We start from the raw sequence: 26,112 nt of genomic DNA on the forward strand, positions 1-26,112 counted from the left end.
ATAAAATTCATGGCGTCAGCCAATGATCGCGTGGTCGGCGGAGTACGAGTAGGGGAATTAGCCAATAAACGAGTTCCGTTAGAGTGGTTAGAGTCATATGCGCAGTAGAGTCTTATTCGGCTTATTTGAACTCAAGCATAGCAAAGTGTATATATTCATTATTTGTAAGACGATTATTCGGCCAATAGCGACAATTAGTGCGATGGTAGAGGATCACTATTGGCCGAAGAAAACTTAGGCCTTAGACTATACATACATATATGCTTATATACCCGGCTTTGAACAAATGCCGTGTTCCAAGATTACTTCATCTACCAGATAACGGATGTGGGCAAAAAGTACTATATATATACATACATATATATATATACAGTTTGATGGTACACTGGATTCTGGAGCTATATTCACGACGAGTCTACTTACGGACGCATGCGTATTAGAAATTAGTTGTCGACGAAACGTTTGGAGTTTCGCCGTTTCGCCTTTGTAAGAATGCTTTGTGCCGTAAACGTAGTGACAGTGTCGCGTTACGGCAGTTACGGTTTACGGTGTTGAGCAATTGTAAATATGTCACCATGATGGGAATATTGTATGAGAAACGGCCACTAAAACGGCCTAGACTTGGGCCGCCTGATGTATATCCTCAAGAACCCAAGCAGAAAGAAGACGAGCTCACTTCTATAAATGTGAAACATGGATTCTCTACGTTGCTTCAATTGTCTGATGAATTTGGTACTGCAAGAAATTGTAATGTCACTGCCGCCAAAGTGGGAGCATACTTCAATGGGATTCTTGCTAAGAAAGAAGAGCTTTCCACAATGCCAGACACAGGTAGAAAAAGGCAACAGATCAATCCAAAGGATAATTTTTGGCCGGTAACGGCGAGAACAAAGAATGGCATTGAAGCATGGTTTAAGGATCTCTCTGGTTGCAAACCGTTAATTGCTCTTGCGAAAAGAGCTCCAAACTTTAATAAGAAAGAAGAGATATTTATGATGTTATGCGAATATCAAGTACCGATGCTAAGGGCAGCCTGGTTTATTAAACTTAGTTCTGCTTATACAGTAGCTGTTTCTGAAGCTAAAATAAAGAAAAGACAATTGCCTGATCCAACTACAGGTAAACAAACATATTATTTAATTAATCAAGCTTTCCTTTTGCAGGTCTGCTCTACTTGGCCGACTTTCTTGACAATGTTTATGTCAACGCTACTTCCCCGATTTACTTTGCATGCCTCACAACAAGTTCCCTGGTAAGAATACGGTTGTAAGCTATCCGATTAAGTTGTTCCACATGCATTTTCAATGTGTGGACTTGATAGTCTAATACCAAAGTCCCAATGAGTACTCACCAATGGTTAGACTATAAATGACTCAATTGGATGACTTCCCGCCGCATTTCTTTTGAATTCCTGCCAGGAGACTTCTTGCAAGGCACAGAGAGTGTATATATTGGGTTGGAACTTGCTATCGGTCAAATAGAATGGACTACTGCTATTAGAGTATTAGATCAACGCAAAGCATCTTTGTTAGCTTCGATTACTTCCTTTGTTTCTTTCCATAGAATGGACAGGGACTCTGATTAAGTTTTTAAAGGATCAACTATCCAAGCTACAAGAGTATTATTACATAAATATTCATGGAACAAATAGTACTAGTAACAATGGTATTACAAACAATTCTTGTAATGGTAACGGTTCTGGAAATAGCAACAGTAACAATAGTAATAACAATGTTAACAATAGTACGAGTAATAACAATGGAGTTCCTAATAATCCACCGACTACACCAAATTCTAATAATCAAACAACACCTGGTAATGCCATGAATGAGGAACATAAGTTAGCACTGAAACAATGGCATTATTGCGTGCAATTAGCAAAGTATATGTTCGAAGAAGGTTTATTAGATAGGCAGGAATTGCTACAGTGGATTTTAGAATTATTAGACAAAATTAAATCGTCTCCTTCGGAGGATGGTATTTTAAAGCTGTTGTTACCATTGGCACTGCAATATTTGGAAGAATTTGTGCAGTCTGAATTACTAGCCAGACGTTTAGCATATTTGTGTTGTCGTAAATTGGCACATATGTGTAGCAATGTGGAGACCAACGGCAATCCTCAAAGTCCGTCCATAAACAAAACTGACGTTAATAGTGGAAAAGACACTGCCACTGTTAATCAAACACCAAATCCGTTAAGTGCTGCTTTTAACGACTACTTAATATGTCCACATCACAGAGATGTAATATACAGTTTGTCAACAATTATACAGGTAATACTAACACAATAAAAGAAATTATTATTATGAAAAACATGTATTCTAATTACATAATTGCATTATAATTGTTTATTCATTAGGTAATCACATTAGAGTGCCCAACAGCATTGGTATGGAATAGTGTCGGAGAAGGAAAAGCTCCTTCCGTATTAAATGGTTCCCCTTTGGACTATTTGTCTTGCCCTCCCACTGCTTTGCCATGTCCACCAGCGAGTGCAGCCAATCCAACTTTAAAGCAGTTAAAGATCGCCCAAGAAAACATTCGAGCCAGATCGCAGGCTGCGGAAGGTAAATGGTCATGCGATAAATGGCAGCAAAGCAGTGCTGGAATAACGACTACTAAAGTGTTGGCTGCTTTGGATGCTCTGGATAGGCATAGTTTCGATAGGATGGATTCTACGAACTCGTTAGATACGCTTTATGCTAAAATATTCATGTCTCCACCAAAGGACAACGCCAATGAACGCGACTCGAAAACAGAATATAATCCGCAACAAGATTCTGCTGTAGTTGAAATTTTGTGCGAATGGGCTGTTAGCGCTGAACGATGGGGAGAACATAGAGCAATGGCCGTGGCAAAATTGCTCGAGAAACGACAGAGTGAAGTAACCGGTGAAACGAATGATAACGATGATAAAGACAGTGTTTGTAGTAACGGAAATCCACCTGTGCTTCCAATTTTTCAACCATTGCTTATGAAGTTTTTGGACATGGACGCCCCGGTATTAGATAATACGTCAGTTCAATCAAAAGTACAGTTCACGAATTTGGTTCACTTATTTTCAGAATTAATTAGGCACGATGTATTTTCACACGATGCATATATGTGCACTCTCATTTCTAGAGGAGATCTTATACAAGGTATATTCATATACAATATATATACATATAACTAGACTGCGGATCTGTATGTAAAATAAAAAATGTTTACGTTGATTGCAAGACAGAGGAGCGAAATAAAAATTTCTTTCTTCTTTTAATTATCTGATTAAGTTGAAATCAATACACTGATGTCTTTAAATCTTTTTAATATGTCCACTGCTTTAAATTGTGCTTACCCATTTCTGTCATAAATGCATCAAATCCGCAGTCAATATATGTATAACAAACGTTTTGATACTTGGTTGGTTGGAAATATTCATTTTATAGAATTGTTGACTCGATAAACGCTTTTAATTAGGTCCCGCAGCAAGCAAGCCTGGAACACCCAGTAATCGAGAACCAATCGACGAAGATAGTTTGTTTCCGGGGATAGATTTGAAGCCGGCAAAGTTAGAAGTACCAGATCATGGGAGAACAATGGATTACGATGATAGTAAGATTGATGATGATTTGGATAAAATATTGCAACACATTAAAGAGGACCAACAGAATAGTATGGATGCTCCTGATAGTCCTAAAGAAGATGCATTAGCTGGGCATAGTACACAGGAAGGACTAGATTCGAAGATACCATCCAGTCATAGTAGACATTTGTTGTATACAACGCATTTTCCATTACCACAGGTAGTAATTTCATGTTTTTTCTCTTTAGAAATCGTATATAACTTCGATGATAACCATAAGGATGTGTTTGAAGGATGAAACATGCAGCCAACACGATTGCAATCAACGACATGTGCTACTTTATGGAGTGGGACGAGTTAGAGATGACGCTAGGCACGTTGTCAAAAAGATGACAAAAGAGGTGTGCAAACTATTTGGAAAAAAGTTTAGCATCGACGTCGCGGAAGGCGGAAAAGTGAAGAAACATTCCCGCAGCGAGTTCAATTTCGAGGCGATCACGTTGAAGTTTCAGAATTTGAGCTATTTTGATCAGCACGTGGTGACCTGGCAGTGTGCGACTCAAGTGATTGAAATGTTAAATTCGTTTGCACTAGCTGGATCATCTTATTTACCGGTGCAAGAACATGTAGCCTTTCTCTTCGATCTAATGGAGCTAGCACTAAATATATATGGTTTGATCGATGTTTGTATTCAAATTCTAAAAGAACTCCCCGAAGTTGAGACACAATTAACTGCAAAAAATAGTCAACTTGTTCGAAGTTATACCACGAGTTTGAGTCTCTATGTTGTAGGTGTGTTAAGGAGATACCACTGTTGTTTATTATGTACGTACAGCTTTTAAAAGTGACATTACATCATCGAATTCGACTTGTTCAAGCAATGTTATAATTGTATAATTTCATTTCAGTGTCTCCGGAACAAACAACAGCTGTATTCGATTTACTGTGTAAAATTGTAAAGCATGTATCGAATCCTAGTGATTGTAGCTCCGCCGAAAGATGCGTGTTGGCACATCTCTACGATTTATATTCATCTTGTTCATTACTAAAGACTAAACCACACGGGGTGGAAGCTTTCAGTAATGCCTATCCGAAGATTCGAACTGCTCTTTATAGCACGTTGCAACCAACTACATCGAGTCACGTGTACAATTCTCAATTCATGGTAGACGTTTTTACTAGCCCAAAACGTGGTGGAAAGATCGAACCTCAATGGGCTAGACAATTGAACGAGACACCAGCGAATCGTTACAGTTTCGTTTGCAACGCAATCGTTGCAGTTTGCAGCGAAACGGACAATGACAAATTGAACGATATCGCGATAACTTGCGCTGAATTGACTGCTTGCTGCAATGCGCTAAACGCCGAGTGGCTTGGAGTCCTGATGGCGCTCTGTTGCTCATCAAACAGTTCTGCCTTCTATATTGACGTTCTAAATCAAGTTGATGTGCAAGACTTGAGCATACATAATTCCCTCGCTGTATTTACATCGATTTTAATTGGTAAATATTTTCTTTATACATTAGGGTAGCTCTTACTTTCGACTTTTGAATTTCTTTTGTGGCACTCCCCATAGTTGTTCCAAATAATTAAAAAAAGATAATTAAAAATAGATCTGTGTCAATTATATGCGTTGTGAAAGTTTCATCGAAAACGGCAAACATTGAAAGATGTGAAAATCCTTAGATTAGTTGTAGTTAGAGACCGAAAATCGTGAAAAACTGCAATTTTTACCATCTTTAAACGTTTGTAGCTCATTGCAACGTCGATCGATTTTGATGAAATTTTCAGAATATGTTTAATTCATACAGCTCTACGAAACGTGTTTTATTTTCTAAATACAACTTTTAGTATTTTCTCTGCAATTCCGACAACTTGAAATTTTTTTCAAAAATTATTTTCACACATTGTGTAGCAAACCAGTTATTCTAACTTCTCAAAAAAGTTCAAATCGTATGGTCCAATATTAAAAAAGTTGTCGTATTTTTAAGAGTGCCCGAATATTAGTTCGAGAGAGTCATTGTACTTTCTATTTTAACATTAAACTTTATTTTTTACAGCAAGACACTGTTTTTCGCTAGAGGATTTTGTCGTTCATATAGCACTGCCGTCTTTAGTTAAAGCTTGTAACGAGGGTCGTGGGGATGCGGACATGGAAGCTGAAGCTGGAGCACGTCTAACATGTCACTTGCTTTTGCGACTTTTTAAAACAGTCGAGTGCCCACAGCCAGCTCTCTACTCAGTGAGCACAAGTCCTCATCCATTGCCGAATGGAAACTCTAGAGGTTACAGTATCAAATTAAGTTGTGACAGACACTTGTTAGCAGCTGCTCATAACAACATTAGGGTCGGACCAGTCTTAGCAGTGCTCAAAGCTATACTCGTAGTTGCCGACGCAACTGCCGGCAAACAACCACCAAAGAAACCAGACGTACCGATGAATCATTCGAGCAAAGCCGGTGGACCAGCTAGCGTAGGAGTTGGTGTTGGTGTTAGTACAGGTGGACCAAACGAATTATCTATTAGTCATATCCTCGGCACCAGCGACATTCTAGGCGGTGGTGATGATTTAGGACTCGATTTAGCTATGTCATCGTCTAGCAGTAGCGCTGGCATAACCACAGAAAATGTTAAAGGATTGTCAGATTTCGCGCAACATGTGCTAAGACAAATTTGTAGCCAGGAATGGGTTTTGGAAAGATGTTTACAGAATCCCGAGGAACTTTGTCATCCGGACATGTTATTAGACAATATGTTAACTCCTCGTCAAGCTCAAAGTCTACTTCACATGATTTGCTACCCAGACACTTCTACGGATGCATTTATCGACCAGAAAACCCACATCACCAATATTTTAGAGAATTTGGAACAATGGAGTCTGAGAATGTCCTGGCTTGATTTACAGCTTATGTACAAACAGTTTCCTCCAGGATCGAATGATCTTTCTCAGTGGTTGGATACAGTTGCTAAAGCTGCAATCGATGTATTTCAATTAAACACTGTGTCGAATAAACCTGACAAACGATCTGGATCTATATGGTTAGTCGCTCCGTTGGTTTCGAAACTGCCGAGTGCTGTACAAGGCAGAGTTCTTAAAGTAGCCGGCCAAGTATTAGAATCCGGTAATTGGTCAAAAACAGCAGCCGGTCGTGAAAGAGGTAGATCAAAGTCGCCGTCTCTTTTCAATCACCAGCCGTTTCTTTCGTTGGTTCTCACTTGTTTGAAAGGTCAAGACGATCAAAGAGAAGGTTTGTTGATGTCATTGCACTCGCAACTCTCACAATTTCTGAATATCAGTAAAGAAGAGAAGAACTTCGCTACCGAAGATCCAAAAACGAGAGAGGTGTTGCAGGATGCGCTTCAGCTAAGGTTCAGTCTCGTTGGTGGCGTTTTCGATAGCATTCAAAGGAACACCACCGTTACCACAGATTGGGCCATTCTGTTAGTCCAATTAGTTAGCTACGGTGTTATAGACTTAAGTAACAATTCGGAATTATTTACAACTGTCATAGACATGTTGGCAACTCTGATACATTCTACACTTGTTTCCGATTCGCAATCCGAGAAAGACGAGAATAAAAAACATTATCAAAATCTAATGAAAAAGTTGAAAAAAGAGCTAGGCGATAGAAATTCTCAAAGCATTCGGTATGTCAGACAGTTGCTACCTCTGCCAAAACTGACAATGGAAGTTATTAACTGTGAACCTGTTGGTTCTTTAACGGACACGAAAGGCAACAAGATAGCTGGCTTCGACAGCATCGATAAAAAACAGGTATGCTCAAATAAATTTAAAACAATTAAGCTTTTATTTCAATTCACTATCTTCTACTAGGGTCTCCAAGTGTGCGATTCACAAAGAGTGTCAGCATGGGAAGTACTGGAAGGTCACAAAAATCCAGCACCAATATCTTGGGCTTGGTTTAGAGCAGTGAAATTAGAACGTAAACCTTTAACATACCAGAATGCTCACAAACTTTTACGATACCATACTCACAGCCAAATCAGACTGCCTAGCCACTACTTGGACCCACCACCATTGCCTCCGGAAGATCTAGAACCAGATAAGAAGGAATCTGAACCCGGCAAAGCCGATACTCCCGTGAGCATTGATTCTCCTGGAAGAGTAGCAAGCGGCGTTGGTGGTAGCGGTATCGGTAGCGCAGCCACCAACGGTAAAGGAAAAGCTATGAAGACCAGAAGACACAGAAAGAATAAAGGACCAGCAACACCGACTGCCCCAGTATCGCAACAAATTCAGGTTTATTTACATTTTAATGTTTTAATCATGCTTATAAGTACTAATATACTTGGACAATCAATTTAGCGAAACTACACAGACAAATTAGCAGCGGATCTTTATGCAAAATAAAAATTTTCCACCTGAACTGGAACAAACTGGAGTGAAATAGAAATATTTTTTAATTTTAATTTTGGTTTATTTAAGGTCGCATCAACACCTCGAAATAGAAATAGAATAGAAATTTATTTTCTCTCTTAATATGATTAATAGGTTGAAAATAATATAACAGTATTCTTCAATTCTTCTAATATTTTTGCTGCTTTAAATTACACCTACCCATTTTTGTTATAAATCCATAAAATTCGCTGCCTAATAATAAAGATAACCGGTCTTGAGTCTCTGGTTTCAACTTTTTATTTTCTCTAATAACTTTTCATACATTACACAGCAAGCACCAAACCAATTACAACAAATGGCCTTTGGAAATCAACAAGTACCTGTCACCCAACAACCTGGAATGTTTACCGGTCAACCACCACAGCATCAGCAGCAGTGGTACGCGAATCAGCAAACTCATGCACCAGCCCAACCATATGGATACGGACAACAGTTACCGCCAACCCCAGTAGGACAGAGATACGACAGACCAGGCATGAACAATCAGTCGAAACAAGCGCTTTCTCATATGCTGCGTTTACGATTGCCGTCCAACCAATTGATGAGTTCCCAACAGCAACCGAATGCTACACCCGTTGGTGGACCTGGAGCTTTCCAGGGGATGCAAAGACAGCAATTCATTAGGCAACAACTAAGAGCTCAACATGGAGCTCCTAATATGAATCCACAACAAGGAATGTTTGCTTCGCAACAGCCGCAACAACAGCAACCACAGCAACAAGGGATTTACTCTGGAATGCAACAAGGTAATTAATTAACATTAGATAACAGAAATGTGCGAGAACCTGAAAATGTTGGGTACCTGATGGTCACGATCGCGACCTAGATCGATCTTTTATCTAGCACTTTTGACTACTGAACAAACCCTATCTTTGCATTATCGAGAAATGAGAAGCCGCATCCTGCACCCTTGCAATCCTGAGAAAACTAATCTACCCCTTAACTAATTAGCGGTTTGTAGGGGTGTGCGAGATCCCGTTGGGACGGGTATTTAGACGGGAAGAATCCCGCGAGAAATACCCGTCCCGACGGGATCTCGCACATCCCTAGCGGTTTGATATTCGTAGTATATTCACTTATTCTATGTATTATATTTTGTCCTACAGGAATGAATCAAAACTATGCAGGATACGGTGGCCAACAAATGATTCCGCAACAACAACCACAGCAACAACAACAACAAGCACCTCAACAGGCGCAACAGCAGCAGCAACTACTGCAACAGCAACAACAAGGTTTGATGAATCAACAACAGAATATGATGTTCACTAATCAACAACAAATGATGGGACCGCAACGTGCGCAAGAATATATGCCGCAACAACGTATGCAACCAGGAGCTGCTAGGCCGCCTTATCTTCAGGTACGTTGAACAACATAAAAATAAACGTAGTCTGTAGTGGAAGTAATAACTGTGAGTAAATATCGAAAATATTCTTATTTGAAATAGGCTCCAAATGTTACAATGAACACAATGGGTCCAATGGGAGGTGGTGTCCAAAATCAACCAGCTCCACCATATAGACAAACTAGTGGAAAACCTGGCGCGGTTGGAGTAACTGGGGTAGGCACTGCGAATGTTGGATTGCAGCAAAATCAACAATTCCAACAAGTAAGATATTGTACTTATATGTATCTTCAAAGATAAAAGTAATGGTTTTATATTTAGACAGCGGATCTTTATGCAAAAATCAAAATTGTCTACCTGAATTACAATAACAAGCTGGAGTGAAATAGATATTTATTAGGTGTGTGCGAGATCTCGTCGGGACGGAAATTTTTCTCGAGAATTTTCGGATATTTTTGGGATTCCGTATTTATATTCTTTCTTAACACTAGGTTTACAGAGGTTTAGAAATAACTATTTCACATTATTTTATAAACATAATAAGAATGTGTCTGTCCAAATTTTTAGCCATTTTCCAATGGCTTTTCCAGGATTGCAAGGGTGCGGGATGCGCGTTCTCATTTCTCGATAATACAAAAACGGGGTTTTTCAGTAGTCAAAAATGCTGGACGACAACAAGGATTGATTGATTGTTCCACCGATGCCGTTTTGGGTTTTTTCTATGTAGTTGTAATGGGGACGCGCACACCTAACGGCAACAGGACAACGGCGCTAGGTATTTATTCATATGTTTATTCAGTAACACGAGAAGTTACCTGGAAAATGGCAAAAAGTAATAGAACAGAATGGAAAATATGTTATTGAATAAATCTATGAGTAAATATCTGGTTTTTAGCTTTCAATTTTAATTTACAAGCGCTACGATCTTTCGTTCCAACCCAATACGAAAAGTTAGAAATAGTTATGGTGGTTTGAATTATAGCAGCAGGCAATCAATCAACAACGTATGAGACAACAGATGCTTGCAATGCAACAACAACAACAGCAAGCACAGCAACAACAACAAGCGCAGCAACAACAACAACAAGGCAATGCCGGAGGGCAACAGCCGACACCTCAATTAGTGACGCATTTGCAACGACACTTAAGCCAACCACCACAACATTATCAGCATCAACCGCCGCCTTATTAGTAGTTTAATATGTACATAAATTAATTGATACATTGTATAAGAACAATTTCTATGAAGTGTGTACATCTGGATTGCAAGAGTTTAAGTAACTTAATTTGTGGTATGAATGTGTAAAGCGTGCCATGCCAAAGGCAATAAAAATGGAAACAATTTCAGACATTGAATTTGATTTCCTATGCATTTCACTTTCCCAAGAAATTATATTGTAACCAGCATGAAATATAATCCATGTCGATTTGTTGAAATAATTGTATAGTTCCTGTACCTGAAAACAAAATAAACTAACAACAAAAGACACTTTTACATACAAAATCAAACGAGAACAGCTTAAATTTTCTATTTGAACGTTTCAATCTGGAACACTGAAAATTATAGTTTAATTATATTTTTACAATAATACAGCGACTAGCATAAATGATCGGACACTTTTTACAATAGAATGACGTTCTTAAGATTGTATCAAACGACTCGAGTTTTTGTTTAGTTTAGACATACTATTATACTTATTTCATTCTTTTACAAAATAAGAAAATGAAAATTTAACATTATCTCCTTTAATTTTATATGTAAAAAGTACTTTAAAAAATATGTAAAACAATTTGAAGTTTTGAATTTGAATTCGAGATAACAATCGATATATCGATGTTTTCATCATTCATATTTTAAGATCGATATGTATACAAAGCATAATACAAAGCCATCGATGCTTATCTAATATTGAATTTTCATATTGTTCGTTAGTCTAGGATAAAAAATATTTTTATCTTTTATTAGTTTTATCGGATTTTAGCAATATTTGTCGAGTAAAACGATTACAACTGTATGAATACCCACCCCGAAATTTCGCTACCGAGAATTATATCGATACTATCGATTCGATAGTAAATAGTGTCTATACCTCATTTATGCTCGTACGTCGATACCAACGACGAGACTTACTTCTTTATCGGCCGTCGGTAAGGAAATTATCGACACAGACGGGATATTAGACTACAGCGACATGCTGTACCCGTCTGCACGTGTTTTCCCCGCCTGCAAGTATGCTACCCTGCACTCACGAATCCAGCAAGTGTCACCACCTCACGGAATAATTCACCTGCTGCTAGTAATCGAGATTCAGCAATGTGTTTGAGCGACGATGAGTCTTGAACACGCACCGCAAACACAGGATCATCGGCAAAGATTACTTATATATTGTTGGCGCTCCCCCTCCCTTCCCAGGTATTATACATAAATGAAAAACAATCGAACCAACGAAAGAAGATACACTTCTGTGGTTGTCAGAAAAAACGCCGCATGTCATACATAGTATAAGATATAAGATTTACGTATTTACCAGAAATAGAGTAATAAAAATAAATTCGAAAGGCTCAAAAAAATGACTAGTGATCAAAACTTGAAACGGCAATATCTCGAAAGTGAAATTACGTGACATGCGGCGTTCTTCCTGACAACCACAAAAATATATTCGACTTGAAGTCGAGCAATTTTGCTTTGTGTAATACGTTACCGCAAGATAAATTCTGTATGATATTCGAGCGGGTATGTAGTATGTACACTACTGTGCAAAAGAAATAAGCACCCAGTATAATTATAAGACATATAATGACAAACAATATCTTTATGTAGAAATTATATTGTACAATGATTGATTTATTGCATTTAAAGTATTGGAGTATTAGAGGAATCCTTTTTCAAAACTTACTGTGTTCTTATTTGATTTTTTACGCTTTTCTATTAAATATGGCGGGGTGCTTCTTTCTTTAGCACAGCAGTGTATATTTGTAGTTTTAATCGAGCGTTATTCGTTTCTATTGCAGATGGGAATAGTGGAAGGAAAAGGTGGTGGTGGTGGTGGTTGTGGTGGCGACTGTGGCGGCGGTGATGGTGGCGACAAAGGAGGGGAACAGGTAGGCACAGGAGCGTATTATACGTCGGCATCGCGTGGCTGTGTTCGAACGGTGTCTCGGAAAGAGCGATCGCGTGAACAGCGAGGCGCAGCGGCGAGGAAGGAGGAGGACTGGAGGAATTTTCACGTTGGTTCAGTGAGCTGACGCACTTCGAACGACGCTCGTCGGTAACGGTGCGATCCGATCCGAGCCGAGCCGCAACGTCCAAAAATGGCGTTTCTCGCGTAGCTCGCCGCAACAACATCGTCGAACCGTGTGTCCTCTCGGTATCGTGCTAGCGGCCGTGAGACGAGACCAGTGGACTTCGTCCGACAGAGAATCGTCGCTGCGAACTGTGAATTACGAACTACGACCTGCGAACACCGTGCAGGGTCACTTCGTTCCCAAGAGGCTCGCCCAGCGGACAAACACCGACGTAAATATCGCATCGCATGCCAGGCATCGTTGCATCCTCGAACATGCGCGAGTGAATGTACACTCTTGTCGCGAGCAAAAGCATTTTCAACCACTACGTGGTTCCGTGTGTACTTCGAACAATTGGTTTCCTAATCGCGCCCTTTCGACGAGGACTCCGATTGGCCGGTTCGTCGACGGATGACCAATCGACGCGACGCGAGGTCTCGCCAGAAGTCGACTCGCTACCTATTATTCCTCGAAAGATCAACGTTCTCGTACAAAGAGCTCTTCTCCGCAGCTAATTGATATCCAATTAGCTGCGTGCCGTTTGCCGTGTGCCGCGTACTTACCGCGTGCCATAGAATCGACCAAGTGCGAGAGCATCGCTGCCACCTCGTAGAAGCACTGTTTAAGAGTCGACCGGTCGATCGCGGAAAAAAATTTGAATAGAAGTGAAAGTGGCGGCGATAGAGCCGAATTTTCTGCGTGCGTACTCGCGCAGGCCGACACGTCTTCTCGTTTTCCCACGAAAACCCCCGAAAGAGTTTCGCTTTTCATCAGGGTTCCTATAATTAGGCGAGTTCCCGCGGTTCTCGAACCAAGCGATTGCGTCGTGCTCGTTCGATTTGCGTCGCAATCGCTTCGATCGCGATTCTGGAGAACACGTCTTTGTCTACGATTGCCGATGTCGGAAAATCCTTTCTGATTGAAAACTTTTTCTTTCGCACTTATCTTTGCAGTATCCAAGTCAGATCTCGATCGTAGGAAATCGTTCGTCGCGAACTGTCTTTCCTCTCGATTCCTCTCGCTGGACAATTTTTACGCGCTTACGCAAGCTTCGCCGCTCGGACAAGGTTTTCAGGCGACAGTGATGTCATGTCATGGCATGGCATAGTATAGCATAGCATAGCCATGCGTAGCGTGGACAAGTAACGCCTTCGACACGTGTGTGGCTGATGTCGCGGTAATGCATCGTTCGCGTCGAAGATGATCGAGTCGCGTCACGATCCCTTTTTTATCCGCTTCGCGATACTCGGAACCCACTTCTACGCTTACACTCGCTTATACCGGATTGTTTAGACCAGGGGTTGGCAAACTACGGCCCGTGGGCCAAATTTGGTCTACCCGGTCTACCGCCTGTTTTTAATCCGGCCCGCGAGGTTAATCAACACGAAAAACTAAATCACATTACGTAGAATAAAATAAAAAACATGTAGAAGTATCACTTCCTAATAAACAAATTTTGAACCTGTTTTTTTTTGTTGCTCTGTGAACAAAATTACCCATGTAAATATCTTCGAGTTTGCTACTCGGCTCGCCGAGCCTAACAATTTTACGATCTAGCCCTTTCCAATAAAAGTTTGCCAACCCTTGGTTTAGACAATAGACCGGATCGGAAAAGCATTTCTTTCCAAAATAGTTGTGGTTCGACGCCCTAACGACAGGATGATAATCCCAAAGTTGTGAGATGATGTCTTCAGGTTGCACATTGTGCCGAAAATTTGAAAATTTAGGGAAAATATCGACATTTTGAAGAATATTAATATTAACTAATACTATAATCATAGTATGGCCAGTTTACGTATCTCACCATCAGAGACGAAAGCGAAAATGTTTAAATTCACCAATTGGGCTCGTTGTCTCCGAGGTAACTTCTTCGGTGTGGGGCTTTTTCGATTTTGAAAAAAATGTTTTTTCGATCTGATGTATTAGACAATGTAGACTCGAATCGAATCGAATCGTATCATCTGAATTTGTACAATTTAGAACTCGTACAGACACGGCGGTAACCGCGCATATTTGACCGCGCGGATCTTATTTATATTATCGTCTTCGTATTCGTTCACATGTGCCCGCGCAATCCAACAATCCAAAACAAAAAATATTTACGACATTCGTATCCTCAACAAATTTCATTATTCCCGCAAAACAAAATGACCACCGGGTTCATACGCCTAATCTGCGAGATTCGATAGCACACATTGGGAATAAAGTCCATACGTTTTTCTACGAGATCATATACTTGCAACCTGTTAAAGTTTCAATGTTTTCCATCGTAATCTTGTAAGAACGTCTCGGCGACTATCGAAGTCGGTAGTACGGGAAAACAGCATTACAATATTTTGTCTCGTATCCAGAATACTTCATGACTATGATAAAAGCCGGCTAATTCGTAGGTGCGTTGTCTCGAGAATAGCGTGGACGAGTGAGATGCCTCGACGCGGTGGTGCGGTGTATCGTTTCTACGCTTTCTTGTTTCCTTTCTCTTGGCTGTAACTGTAAAATATTCAATGAATTCGAATGTAAAGGAGGCGGACGCGCATCTCGCATCGCGCATCACGGCGATTTTTAAGAACGCGAAACCTAAAACGCAGCCGAGCGAACGCGGCTGTAACAACAGGTGTCCGCTGCAGACACTTTCACCGCGTGAAATTTTTAGCCGACTAATCTTCCCGCGTGACGAGAGTATCGCGATTAGCCGGACGAATCGGCTTCGCGCGGAGAAAATCGTGCGCAGTTTCGAAGCTTCCGGGATGATCGATCGAGATCGGTATACATATGTAACTGCAGCGACTGTGGATCGCTTCTCCTCCCACCTTTTTGTCGCGTCTCGTCGGGATTATTTGACCCCGTGGCTCGTGCCCAATTGTCTTGGCAATTACTGATTATTCGTTTCACGCGTCATGCTCCAACGATGGTCGATTCTCATTTCTCGCATCTTATTACGCGTTGAATCCTTATTTTCGCGGTTTTCATTTCCGAATTACATACGGAAAATTAGGATCTTTATGCAATGCGAGTACACACGGCGTAGAATTTGTTTTGTCGCATTGAAGCACCCTCCTTCATAGCTGTGCGAACGAATACCGGAACTTATCGTGAAATTCTGTAATGAATGATAAGGGAAACAGAGAACCCGAAGACGCGACGAAAAATGGAACCGACGGAGCAATTACGACCGGAGCAGCTGGTGGGCTTGGTGGCGCGGTCCGCGGAGGGCACTGCGGCGAAAGGGATGCCGATCAAAGGGCACGAGGACCTCTGGGTGGAGATTCAGGCGAACACGTTCAGGAACTGGGTGAACGAGCACCTGAAGCACGCGGCCGACGCCGCCGACGGACCGGTGATCGATCTCGCGGAAGATTTCCGGGACGGCACGCGGCTCTGCGCTCTCGTTGAGGTATTAACCAAACGCCGGCTGCCCAGATGGAACCCTAGGCCCGCGAATCAGCATCATCACCTGGAGAACGTGTCGACGGCGCTACAGGCCATCGAAGCTGACGGCGTGAAGCTCGTGAATATCGGTGAGTGGACGATCTCGTTGATCTTGTTTCTCCCACGTTTTCTTCCCGCTTTCAGGCCGTTTTCTAGCTGGCCAACTACGATTCATCGCATCTCCTACAGCAAACGGTTTATTCCTCCTAGGCAGGTGTACATAATTACTCAGGCTATTCTTCGAATGACTTCACCAACCATCGGTCGTTACGTCGTCGCCGTTGTTTCGCAATTTTGTCCGTAACGCCTTCATAGATAATCAAGTGCCACAGATAACCCACATGCAAACCGTTTTGTTTAGTTTAGTTTAGCGGGGCGCGAATGATAGAAAGAATAGCTAGCCGGCAGTGTCCGCGCGAACAACGAGAAGAAGGCGAGATGCATACGTTGTTACAGTAGTCAAACGAACGAGTTTATCATAGTTCTTTCTGTAGGATCGGTGGAAAAAAGAGAGCCCCTTAGTGAATGGAGCGTGGGTTGAGATGCCTGGACGACGTTCCATTTGAATTAGTCGACTCGTTACAAACGATGTTACGCAAAAGATAGTTTTTGGTGGTGCTTGTTCCTCGATCGTCGAAAAGCAACCGAATCGAGGCATGGATCGACCTCGTGGTCTGACTCATGCCGCCGGTTACTACTTGGAACGCGATACCGTATCAGAGTAAATAGTTGGTTGTGAATCGACGGGGCATATCGACGAGCTGCATCGTGTTGCATCGCGTTGCAATCTCGGTGCATCGCATCGCGCGAACGAGCGTTCGCTCGTAACGAGCAAACTGTAATAACGTCTGTCTGGAACGCAACGCACCGGTTACGCGTCAACATCGAAAATATATGTATAGCTGTTACGTCACGGATCGCAAATCGGACTTCGAGGTCGTTGCCTTTCTTGCGCTCTATCGGCGCCTACGAGACTGCCCGAGTCCCATTATGCGATTACGCTCGTGCAACGCGCTGTCGACTAAATAAATTCTCGGCGAACGAGCGAGCGGCAACGCGATGCATCCTCGATAAACCGCGTTTCGAGCGCATCCAGCCGCGCCGCGCCGATGCGAACCGCGATGCGAATCGTATACTACGAACCGCGACGAAAAATCCTACGGGATTATCGACAATCCCTTCGGAAAAACGACAGTTCCATTGATTCTTTTCTTTTTCTTTGACGCTTCGTCCTTGTTTGCAGGCAACGTGGACATCGTCAATGGAAATTTGAAACTTATCCTCGGCTTGATATGGTCGCTGATCGTTAGGTACCAAATAGGCAAGTCCAAGTTCCCTCCAAGGAAACTCATGCTCGCATGGCTCAAGGTCAGTACACGTAATTGCACCGTCGACCTTGCCGCATCGCGTTCGTGCTCGCACGGGCACAAGCAGGTCCGCACGTTTGCGACCACCTTCGCGATCCCGATCTGGAAATACACACATGTATACGTGTACATGTAACGAAATCTCCGCGGGAAGCCTCGCGATTCGCCGATTCCCCGATTCATCGATTCCTTTTTCAGGCCGTTCTACCAGAGTGTAGAGTGAACAATTTTACGACGGATTGGAACTCCGGCGTGTACCTGAGCGCGTTGCTCGATTATTGCCAGCCGGGTCTCCTCCCTCACTGGCGTCAGCTGGACCATGTCGACAGGTACATACGAAAGATGCGATAATACAGGGTCTTTGAATAAGAGCGATAGAACTTTGAATTGAAATAAAACGAAAAATACGAGTGAATACGACGAACCCAATTTTCGATGACGAATTATGTTTGCTTTAAGATCATTCACAGTTTGTGGTTTATTGGGATAAACAAGAGACTTAACATGGCCCCACAAGAAAAAGTCTAATGGCGTCAAGTCGCAAGATCTTGGAGGCCAATTGAATTTCGATTTGAATAAAGCAATAAATTTTAATAATTTCAACGCGTTGAACAACTGAGTATCTATCCACGATGACTTGCCGAGCATTACTGAGTACAAATAACATGTGACACTAGCAATTGAATAACGAACATGGCGACTGTGACAATTGAAAGATCTATCGCTCTTACTGGAAAACCCTTTATGTACCTACATACATAAGCACCCTCTTCGAAACAGGATACGGTACACATGTACAGGAGACTTTTTCTGATCGCAGCGTGTACAATTGCCGAAAAGCTATGGAGATCGCGAAACGCGATTTCGATATACCGATGGTACTCGAACCAGAGTACCTTGCGTCTCCATATTTGGACGAACTATCGGGAATGACCTACTTATCGTACTTCATGAAGGAAGGCTCGCCCGGTTTTCATGCCACGTTACGGTGGGTCAATTCTCAATCGCCTCGTCACACCGTGCAGAATTTCACGGTGAGCCTGTACGCACTACGCGCGATCGCGATCGCTTCGATCGTTATCCTTGATGTAGCGCTCTGATAATAAAACGAGACCAAATCGATCTTATTGCAGACTGATTGGAACGATGGCCGAGTCCTCTGCGGCGTTGTGAGAAATTTGGGCGGACCGGCTCCGGCTTACGAGAAAATCGACCCTGACCCTGCCGCGTGGGAGCACAACATTCAAATGGGTAACGTAGCATCTGAAATGAAAATATCGAGGACCATCTTCGACCGCGTCGAGACTGAATGAAATCTTAACGCATTACCGACCCGTGATTATTGCATAATTTTGAAAAATATATGGTACATGTCTAAACACTTTTTAATGGAACGTTCAGCAGCAACAGCAATGTTCACTGTGAACTAACAAGTCACCCTCAATAACGTCATCTAATAGTTTCATTTAAGATTGCAATGTGAAAGAAAATTTCTATGCTTTCTTCTGGTACAGCACAATTATTGAAAATCCTAATACCGATAGGTAAAGTGTTAAATGGAAAATGCAATGTTTCGAGTTTTCATTGAACGACGTGACGCAAGATTAAACCTTGTGTAGTCAACCAGGTACCCGTTTACTATCTTCATTCCAGCAATTTGTTAATGTTTCTCTAAAAAATACTACAAAATTTTTCTGAATGTCCATTCTTTACTCGCTAATATATTAATGTATAGTCTTATAATGAGAATTTGTGCAAACGTGTTAAATACAGAAAGGTTTTAAACAATCTATACATTTTGGTTGACTACATAAGAGTTACAGACATGTGCTCGACCTCGACGCCAATACACCTCGTGCTTCGATCACAAATGACATAACGCTGGCTTCGTATTTTCCCGAAGGTATCGACGGAGGCAAGAAACTAGGCGTGGAGCCGATTCTCAAGGCGAGAGACATGGCAGACCAGAACGTGGAACATTTAGGTGTGATGGCGTACGCGGCATACTTTCAATGGGTGAAGCCTCGCCCTCAGGCCAGCAAACAAATACTCGTCCACGTGGATAGCACTTCCGCTAGAGTGCAACAACCGGTTAGTCGGATGATTGTTCTCCCTTCAAAGATTTGCCCACGAGAGCGTTTCGGGCGCGAACCGTGCCCTTTTTCGCGAAACGTTTCACCATCTAGCGAGCGTGGAGCCTTCTTCGCTTCGCTTCGTGGCGAAACCCAGTGAAATTCACCGACCTGTTCGCTCTCTCGCGCTCTCTCGCGTTCCGATTCGTCGGCTGGAATTTTTAATGTTCTTGACACCGCGAAAGAGAGCAGACAGTTGCTTGCAAATATAATTAGCGATACAATTTGCTCACGATTGTTCCGATTTGCAGGCGCATTTCAAGCTGGATTTGCTTACCAAAGAAGCGAACACGAGGGATGTGCGCGGCGAAGTAATCGGTCCAAGTGGACGAATCGAGTGCAGGCTCGCGTGGAACGGGATCCACGGGAAGGGAACGTTCGTCCCAACGGAAATTGGAATGCACAAGGTTCGACAGGACGTCGTCCGCTGTCCGCTGTCCGCTGTCCGCTGTCCGCTGTCCGCTATTCGCGTTCTCTATCGTTGCGTCTCGTGTTTCAGCTGATGGTGTACAACGACGGCGAGCTGGTCGACGGATGCCCCTATTACTTTCGAGTTTTACCTTCCCTGACTAAAATCAAAGCATCCGGCATGGACCCCTGCGCCATAGGATCCATCGTCGAAGTTCTAGTCAACAGTTATGGTAAAGAAAGACGAACGCGAATTGTTAGGTCCGCTACACACATCCGTTTTTCTAACGTGCGGCGACCGTGCGGCAGAATAACGGACGGTATCATCATCGACTGATATGCGATAATGTACTGACGATCGTATATGCGGTTTTTACGACGTGCGGCGCCGCAACTACGGTTCAAACAAATCTGCAGCGCCTAATTGAATACATAGTACAATTTCAGATCACAATTCCAGTACCGCACGGTCGCCGCACGTTAGAAAAACGAATCTGTGTAGCGGGCCGCTGTACAGCGCGACAATCGCCCCTGTACGTCGAAGCGTATGCTGTAACGATCCGATTTTTCAGGAACTAGTCATGACGGCATCGACGTGACCGCGTGGTCGCCGACCGGCAGATCCCTGCCGTGTCCAGTGAAAGAGAACGACGGTGTGCACACCGCGACCTTTCAACCGGACGAGACAGGAGAGTGGAGCATCGCGATAACTCACAAAGGAAATCATATTCAAGGCGGACCCTTCACCTGCTTCGTGTTCGATCCGAACGGCATAAAGGTGCGTCGCGTCGATTGCCTCTTTGTCTTTCCGCGGTTCTAGAATATTTCAATTAGATGAATAGTTAGACGGCTATAGATAGATTATAGAGACCGCAACTTTTGGACGTGTACTACAATACAGGTGTACACGTGGTACGTGAACCGTGTAGTACGAATTTCAAAATCCGCGAATTTCGATCGAAAAACAATAACGCATCAGTTGTCGGACTCGAACGTGCCGAACGGAATCGTATTCGCAGATCCGTGTACACGGATCCTTAAATTCGTACTACACGGTTCACGTACCACGTATATTTATATACACGTGAAATAGAGATCTCTAAATTAGATTCTGATCGTACGGTATTTTGTCAGCTAATCGACACGGAGGGCGCCATTCCCGGGCAACCATTCTCGTTCATCGTGGACGCGACGGGAACCGGCGGGCTCGGCGACGTGATTGTGGACCTAGTTCACGACAAGCAGTCCGTGCCGTTCAGGATGGAGGATTACGGCCACATGAGGTACCAAGTGTCCTTCGTCCCGTCTGATTCCGGGAAATACAGAGTGTACGTGTACTTCAACGGCTCGGATGTCCGAGGCTCTCCGTTCTCTATCCGAGTGGGAACGCAGAGAGGATCGAGGAGGTCGAAGGAGTCAACATCCAGCCTGGAAAGATCGAAACTGTCCTCTCTGGAAAGACGGATGAACGGTTTGAACGTATCAATCGGAGCCGACCGGACAAGTCCTGTTCAGAGGCCGTACTACAAGTCCCCCAGCCCTACTCAACACGTCGTCCGCGATTACTCTCCTCTTCAGCAGACCAGTTCGACCTACAAGACCACAACCACAAGCAACTACTCGATGGAGAATTCGAGCTCGACGTACCATCAAGCGTCCACGTCGTTCGATCGCACTCGGTCACCGAGTCAGAATCTGAGTCAGAGTCAGAACCAGAATCAGAGTCAAAGTCAGAGTCCGAGTCAGAGTTACAGTCTCGGCTCGGCCTCGAGGAACCTTCACAGTCCTTCTACTATCAAGGAGACGAAGGAGATTTACTCGAGCAGTGTCTATAGCCAGTCCAGATCCCCCACTGTGCAGAGCCCTACCCCTCTGAAGGAATCGAAGGACGCGATGTACTCGCCGAACAGTACGGTGAACAGATCTCGTTCTCCGAATCCGAGTCCGACGGTCCTAACCCACGGATCGAGGTATTCTCCGTTGATCAAGGAATCCCGAGACATCTACAATTCCGGGTCTTTGAAGAGGACCAGCAGGTCGCCGAATCGTAGTCCCATGGCGTTCCGCAGCGCGACGCAGAGTCCGGTCAACAGAAGTTTCAGTCCGAGGAGCAACGACAGAGACAACGGATTCGGCAGGAGGAGCTCCACAGAGAACAACGGAGCGATCGACACGAGCAGCAACGTTAGAGTATCGTCAATGGTCGGCGGAACTTCTCGACGCGATTCGTGGGACGCCATCGAGAAGACGAAATCGTTGTTGTCCTACGGCAGCTTGGAGTCCCTCGCGAACCTTGCCAACAGCACGCCCGAAACCACCGCGGCGAACAACCATAGCTACTTGAACAACAACTACAAAAATACTCAGAGTCGAAATACCTCCTCGTCGCACGCACACACCGCCAGCTTCTCGAACATCGCGTCGACACAGAAGTACAGCAACGAGAATCAGAACTCGCGGACACAGACCCAGACTCACGGTATTTTGAAGAACAAGAACAACAATCATTACAAAAGCATAGATACTACCGACGGCGTGCATGACCGCTACAATACGATAAACAACGGAGTATCCGGATACGGGAGCGCGCAGAGCAAAATCTCCGCCCTTGTCACCGGAAGCGCCCTCGACATGCTTCCAATCCACAGACCGACCACTTTTACCATCGACCCGAGCATCGACCCGAACAACGTTATGGTCAGCGTTTCCGGTATGTTTGTTCGTTTCGTTCTTCGGCGAATCGAAATCTTTAACCTGTTGCGCCACGATTACATCGCCGCGACGTTTAGAATTTCTTAGAGGAAAAACGAAAGCAGGCCAAGCACGTAGTGCTTTTGAGGATCATGAATCGATTTTATCTCGGTAAGGTCGGTTGTCAAATCGAGTTGTAAAAATCGAATTTTCTTGTTGATTGACAATGTTGTCGCTCCATAGGTAGGTACTTAATTTTATACGTGCACATGTCGAAGGATCGCGTGACAGTTAGTTATCGACGTGGGCGAGATCGAGCGCACCTTTGCGAATATCGAGTACTCCCAACTACAGTTTAATCCGACAACGTCCTACAACGAATTCCAGGTCCAAGCGGAAAGATAATTCCCATACAAAAGTCGACTCTCCGTGGCTTGACGTACGCTGTGACGGCCGAGGATGTTGGCGAGCACACGATTCAGGTATTAGTCAACGGCCAGCACGTTCAGGGATCTCCGTTCAGGTTGGTATCGACTAGACCCGAAGCTACGCTCGACGATCCAGATCGAGCACAGTTTTGCATGATTGCAGATCGCAAGCGTACAACGCGCGAGCTATCCAAATTGGAAACATCCCGAACGGCGCCGTGAATCAGCCCGTGGAATTTGAGAGTAAGTATTTAACAGAAGCTATCCGGCGAACGAGCCAGCCGATCAGATTCTAACGTAGCGTCGACGTTGCGTTACAGTCGACGGTTCCAGGGCTGGATCCGGAAACTTGGAGATCCTCGTAAACGGTGGCCACGTGACGAGTTTCGTCAGAGCGTTGGGCAGCCAACGATTCCTGGCGTCGTTCGTGCCCCACGAGGCTGTTGTACACCTGGTCGAGATGACGTTCAACGGCGAAGTCGTCCCCGGTAAGTCTTTATTTTTCCTGATATACAGGGTGGGCCGGAAATCGTAGTACAACTGGCTGGAGGATGATTCTACATGTAAAAATAAATCGGAAAAAAAGGGAACAACATTTTTTCGTTTGGCAGCTCGTTTTCGAGAAAATCGAGTTTAAAAGTCGGACGATTCCTATGCATGGCATGTGTATTCGCTGCATTTTAAAACTCGATTTTCTCGAAAATGAAGCTTCGGATAAAAAAATGTTATACTGCCGGACTGTACTACGATTTCCGGCCCACCCCATATTTACGATCGATGAGCGTCGTTCGCATTTGGTTCTCGAAGGAGAACTCGAGAGACTTGCGTCGTGCAAAATCGTACGCTAATATCGCCGAACGCTAATATCGCCGCTCGCTATATGCGCGTTCGACGACTTCCCATTCAAGTCGAAACAGTGTATCATTATCGGCTAAATTTTCCGGTGAAAGTTATCCGCTTGTTTCCGTCGATTAAGATGGTTGCGCACGATACCGCGCCGCTTTGAACAATTTATCGTGCCCATTGGTACGTCAAATTTCCGTGCACTCTTCTCCTTGTGCTTCTTGATGTTCTTCTTCTTCCAACAACGATATTTTCTAATGTTTAAAAAAATAAAATGTTTAGACAAACTGATCGCACGAGGTTCCAGAGATCTCGTACGTATGTATTTCGTACGGTCGGTCTTTGTGTGAGATTCGTTGAAAAACTGCACTCGTTCCTCGGTGCATACACCTAGAATATCACGGCGTAGCCAAGGCACAATGCGTCTTCGAGTCAACAGGTCATTGGTCGGGTCGTTGACTTGCGATTTCACGCATCCACGTGATGTTCCACTGACACATATACGACGTCATCGTTTTCTTCGCGTTCCTGAATTTTTTCCTTTCGTTTACCTAACGAACCACGCGGGGACACGCCGCTATACTAATTCTTCCATCGCGTATTTTTCCGGTGCAACATATCGAATAGATTGCTCGAAGAATTGCTACCTTTCACCCGAAGGACGTGTTGTGTTGCTCTTTCCCTTCTTTTCGCGTCAACGATGGAATTTCCCAGCGCAGATGGGATTGACCGTGCGCAGAGATTATCGATATTTATCTATTCGACGCAACAGACCTGTCAGATACAAATCGATTGGAAAATGTATTTGGCAGCGCTTGCGGATACAAAGAGGATTAATTCGTACAGGGTGTCACAATATTATATGTCGAGAACACCATAACGCGATTCTATGCCGCCGATTTAGTCGAAAATGACGTAAGGAACCAGCCGCAAAATTTACCTTAAACATAAAAACAAGGTAAAAAACACCAAATATTTTTTTAAGATTAAAAATCTTAGATCTTGGAAAAAATCTTAAATCTTTAAAAAAAATGTTTGGTTTTTTTCATCTTGTTATTCACGTTCAAGGTCAATTTTGAGGGGAGTTCCTTATGACATTTTCGACTAAATCGGGGGTGTAGAATCGCGCTATGGTGTCCGCGACATATAATTTTGTGACACCCTTTTGAACGATCGATAGGGAAATAACCTTCGTCAACAGTCGATTTTCAAAGATCCGCGGTCAGTTATACCATAATTTATAATATAATAGGTAGCTATACAATCGGAAGAGCGTTCGACCGAGAACATTTTCACGGAAGTAAAGCCATAATCGAATCCATGTTACGCCAGGCGTTGACGTGCGAAGAATATTACGATATTCGGGTGTCTCTTGCAAAGAAGCTTATTCTGCAATCGTAACCACGCGCTGCACGTGGCCTGCAGCACGCAGCAGAGACGTTGGTCGGGACCTCATTCCGCTTCTAAATCACCGCGAGTATTAGCATCAGAATGCTTCGGATTCCGTTACGATCTCTCTTCCAACTAGATAGTCGTTGCGTTACGTCGTGTCCCTTCCCATCCCGTCGCGTCGTGTTGTATAGATACGTACGTACGTATTTCCTGTTTTAATTCGACCTATACCGACAATGATGGTCAAGGTCGACCCATAGAAATTCTTCGGCGATCGAGCTGTTTACTCGTCGAATCTCATGATGATTCTCGTCTCAGCGAGATTTTCTTCGACAATCGTTATTGGAACGCGGAAAAATCGATTCTTCAAAGGTTAACTCTATTCGTTGACTGTATAGGTACTCTCTAGACCACGACGATGATGTCGTCTCTACGCTTAATAGAACGCGATGTCTTTTTTTTCTGGGAGTTCGTTGATTGTCGTATTCCAGCGATTCTAGCGGCATTTAACCGGCCGGTGTTCCTTAAACGCGCGCGTACATTACCAACCGAAAAGGAGTATCGTAGAGACCGTGGGTGTGGTCGCTACGTTAAAGCCGTTATATGCTCGCAGACGTATTTGGTTACGAGCGAGGATAGAGCGGTGGTCTATCTACCTACGTGGATGTAAACGTAATCGGTCACACGACGACGTCGACGCAAATTTTCACCGCGGTATTTCTATAGTTTCGCGTGTCGTCGAGACATTTCTCGCTTACATGGATCGTCGCTAAAGAATGCGACGGCCCAAACTGATGTTTCCGA

At 43.5% G+C, this 26,112-nt stretch overlaps 2 protein-coding genes across 3 annotated transcripts in view; both read left to right on the top strand.

Moving 5' to 3' along the window:
* The first annotated feature begins 472 nt into the window (after positions 1-472).
* Kto (mediator complex subunit kohtalo) lies at positions 473-10,680 on the top strand. Its single transcript, XM_076425989.1, has 12 exons — positions 473-1,119; positions 1,564-2,273; positions 2,360-3,140; positions 3,460-3,785; positions 3,859-4,390; positions 4,474-5,067; positions 5,626-7,340; positions 7,401-7,826; positions 8,257-8,731; positions 9,092-9,348; positions 9,436-9,597; positions 10,316-10,680. The coding sequence occupies exons 1-12, from the start codon at positions 576-578 to the stop codon at positions 10,523-10,525; spliced, it is 6,732 nt and encodes a 2,243-aa protein (XP_076282104.1). The 5' UTR covers positions 473-575; the 3' UTR covers positions 10,526-10,680.
* A 1,745-nt stretch (positions 10,681-12,425) lies between these two features.
* Positions 12,426-26,112, top strand: part of Jbug (filamin-type immunoglobulin domains fbug) — a 29,043-nt gene continuing 15,356 nt past the window's right edge. The window contains exons 1-14 of one of the 2 annotated variants that reach the window (XM_076425988.1): positions 12,426-12,850; positions 15,736-16,136; positions 17,291-17,415; positions 17,613-17,743; positions 18,235-18,448; positions 18,548-18,665; positions 19,318-19,505; positions 19,798-19,953; positions 20,046-20,187; positions 20,527-20,732; positions 21,089-22,664; positions 23,033-23,168; positions 23,237-23,316; positions 23,394-23,561. In XM_076425988.1, the coding sequence (XP_076282103.1) occupies positions 15,767-16,136; positions 17,291-17,415; positions 17,613-17,743; positions 18,235-18,448; positions 18,548-18,665; positions 19,318-19,505; positions 19,798-19,953; positions 20,046-20,187; positions 20,527-20,732; positions 21,089-22,664; positions 23,033-23,168; positions 23,237-23,316; positions 23,394-23,561 (3,610 nt within the window). In that variant the 5' untranslated portion in view covers positions 12,426-12,850; positions 15,736-15,766. The remainder of the gene's footprint in view (positions 12,851-15,735; positions 16,137-17,290; positions 17,416-17,612; positions 17,744-18,234; positions 18,449-18,547; positions 18,666-19,317; positions 19,506-19,797; positions 19,954-20,045; positions 20,188-20,526; positions 20,733-21,088; positions 22,665-23,032; positions 23,169-23,236; positions 23,317-23,393; positions 23,562-26,112) is intronic. The other variant, XM_076425987.1, reaches the window with a different exon arrangement.

The sequence above is a fragment of the Lasioglossum baleicum genome, chromosome 6 (genome assembly GCF_051020765.1).
Source record: "Lasioglossum baleicum chromosome 6, iyLasBale1, whole genome shotgun sequence".
Classification (NCBI taxonomy): Eukaryota; Metazoa; Arthropoda; class Insecta; order Hymenoptera; family Halictidae; genus Lasioglossum; species Lasioglossum baleicum.

Excerpts from the sequence above, each read along its gene's own strand:
- Kto (XM_076425989.1), top strand. The coding sequence starts at position 576 with ATGATGGGAATATTGTATGAGAAACGGCCACTAAAACGGCCTAGACTT. Across the intron at positions 3,786-3,858 it reads CGCATTTTCCATTACCACAG|GATGAAACATGCAGCCAACA; the intron begins GTAGTAATTTCA and ends ATGTGTTTGAAG. Across the intron at positions 5,068-5,625 it reads ATTTACATCGATTTTAATTG|CAAGACACTGTTTTTCGCTA; the intron begins GTAAATATTTTC and ends TATTTTTTACAG.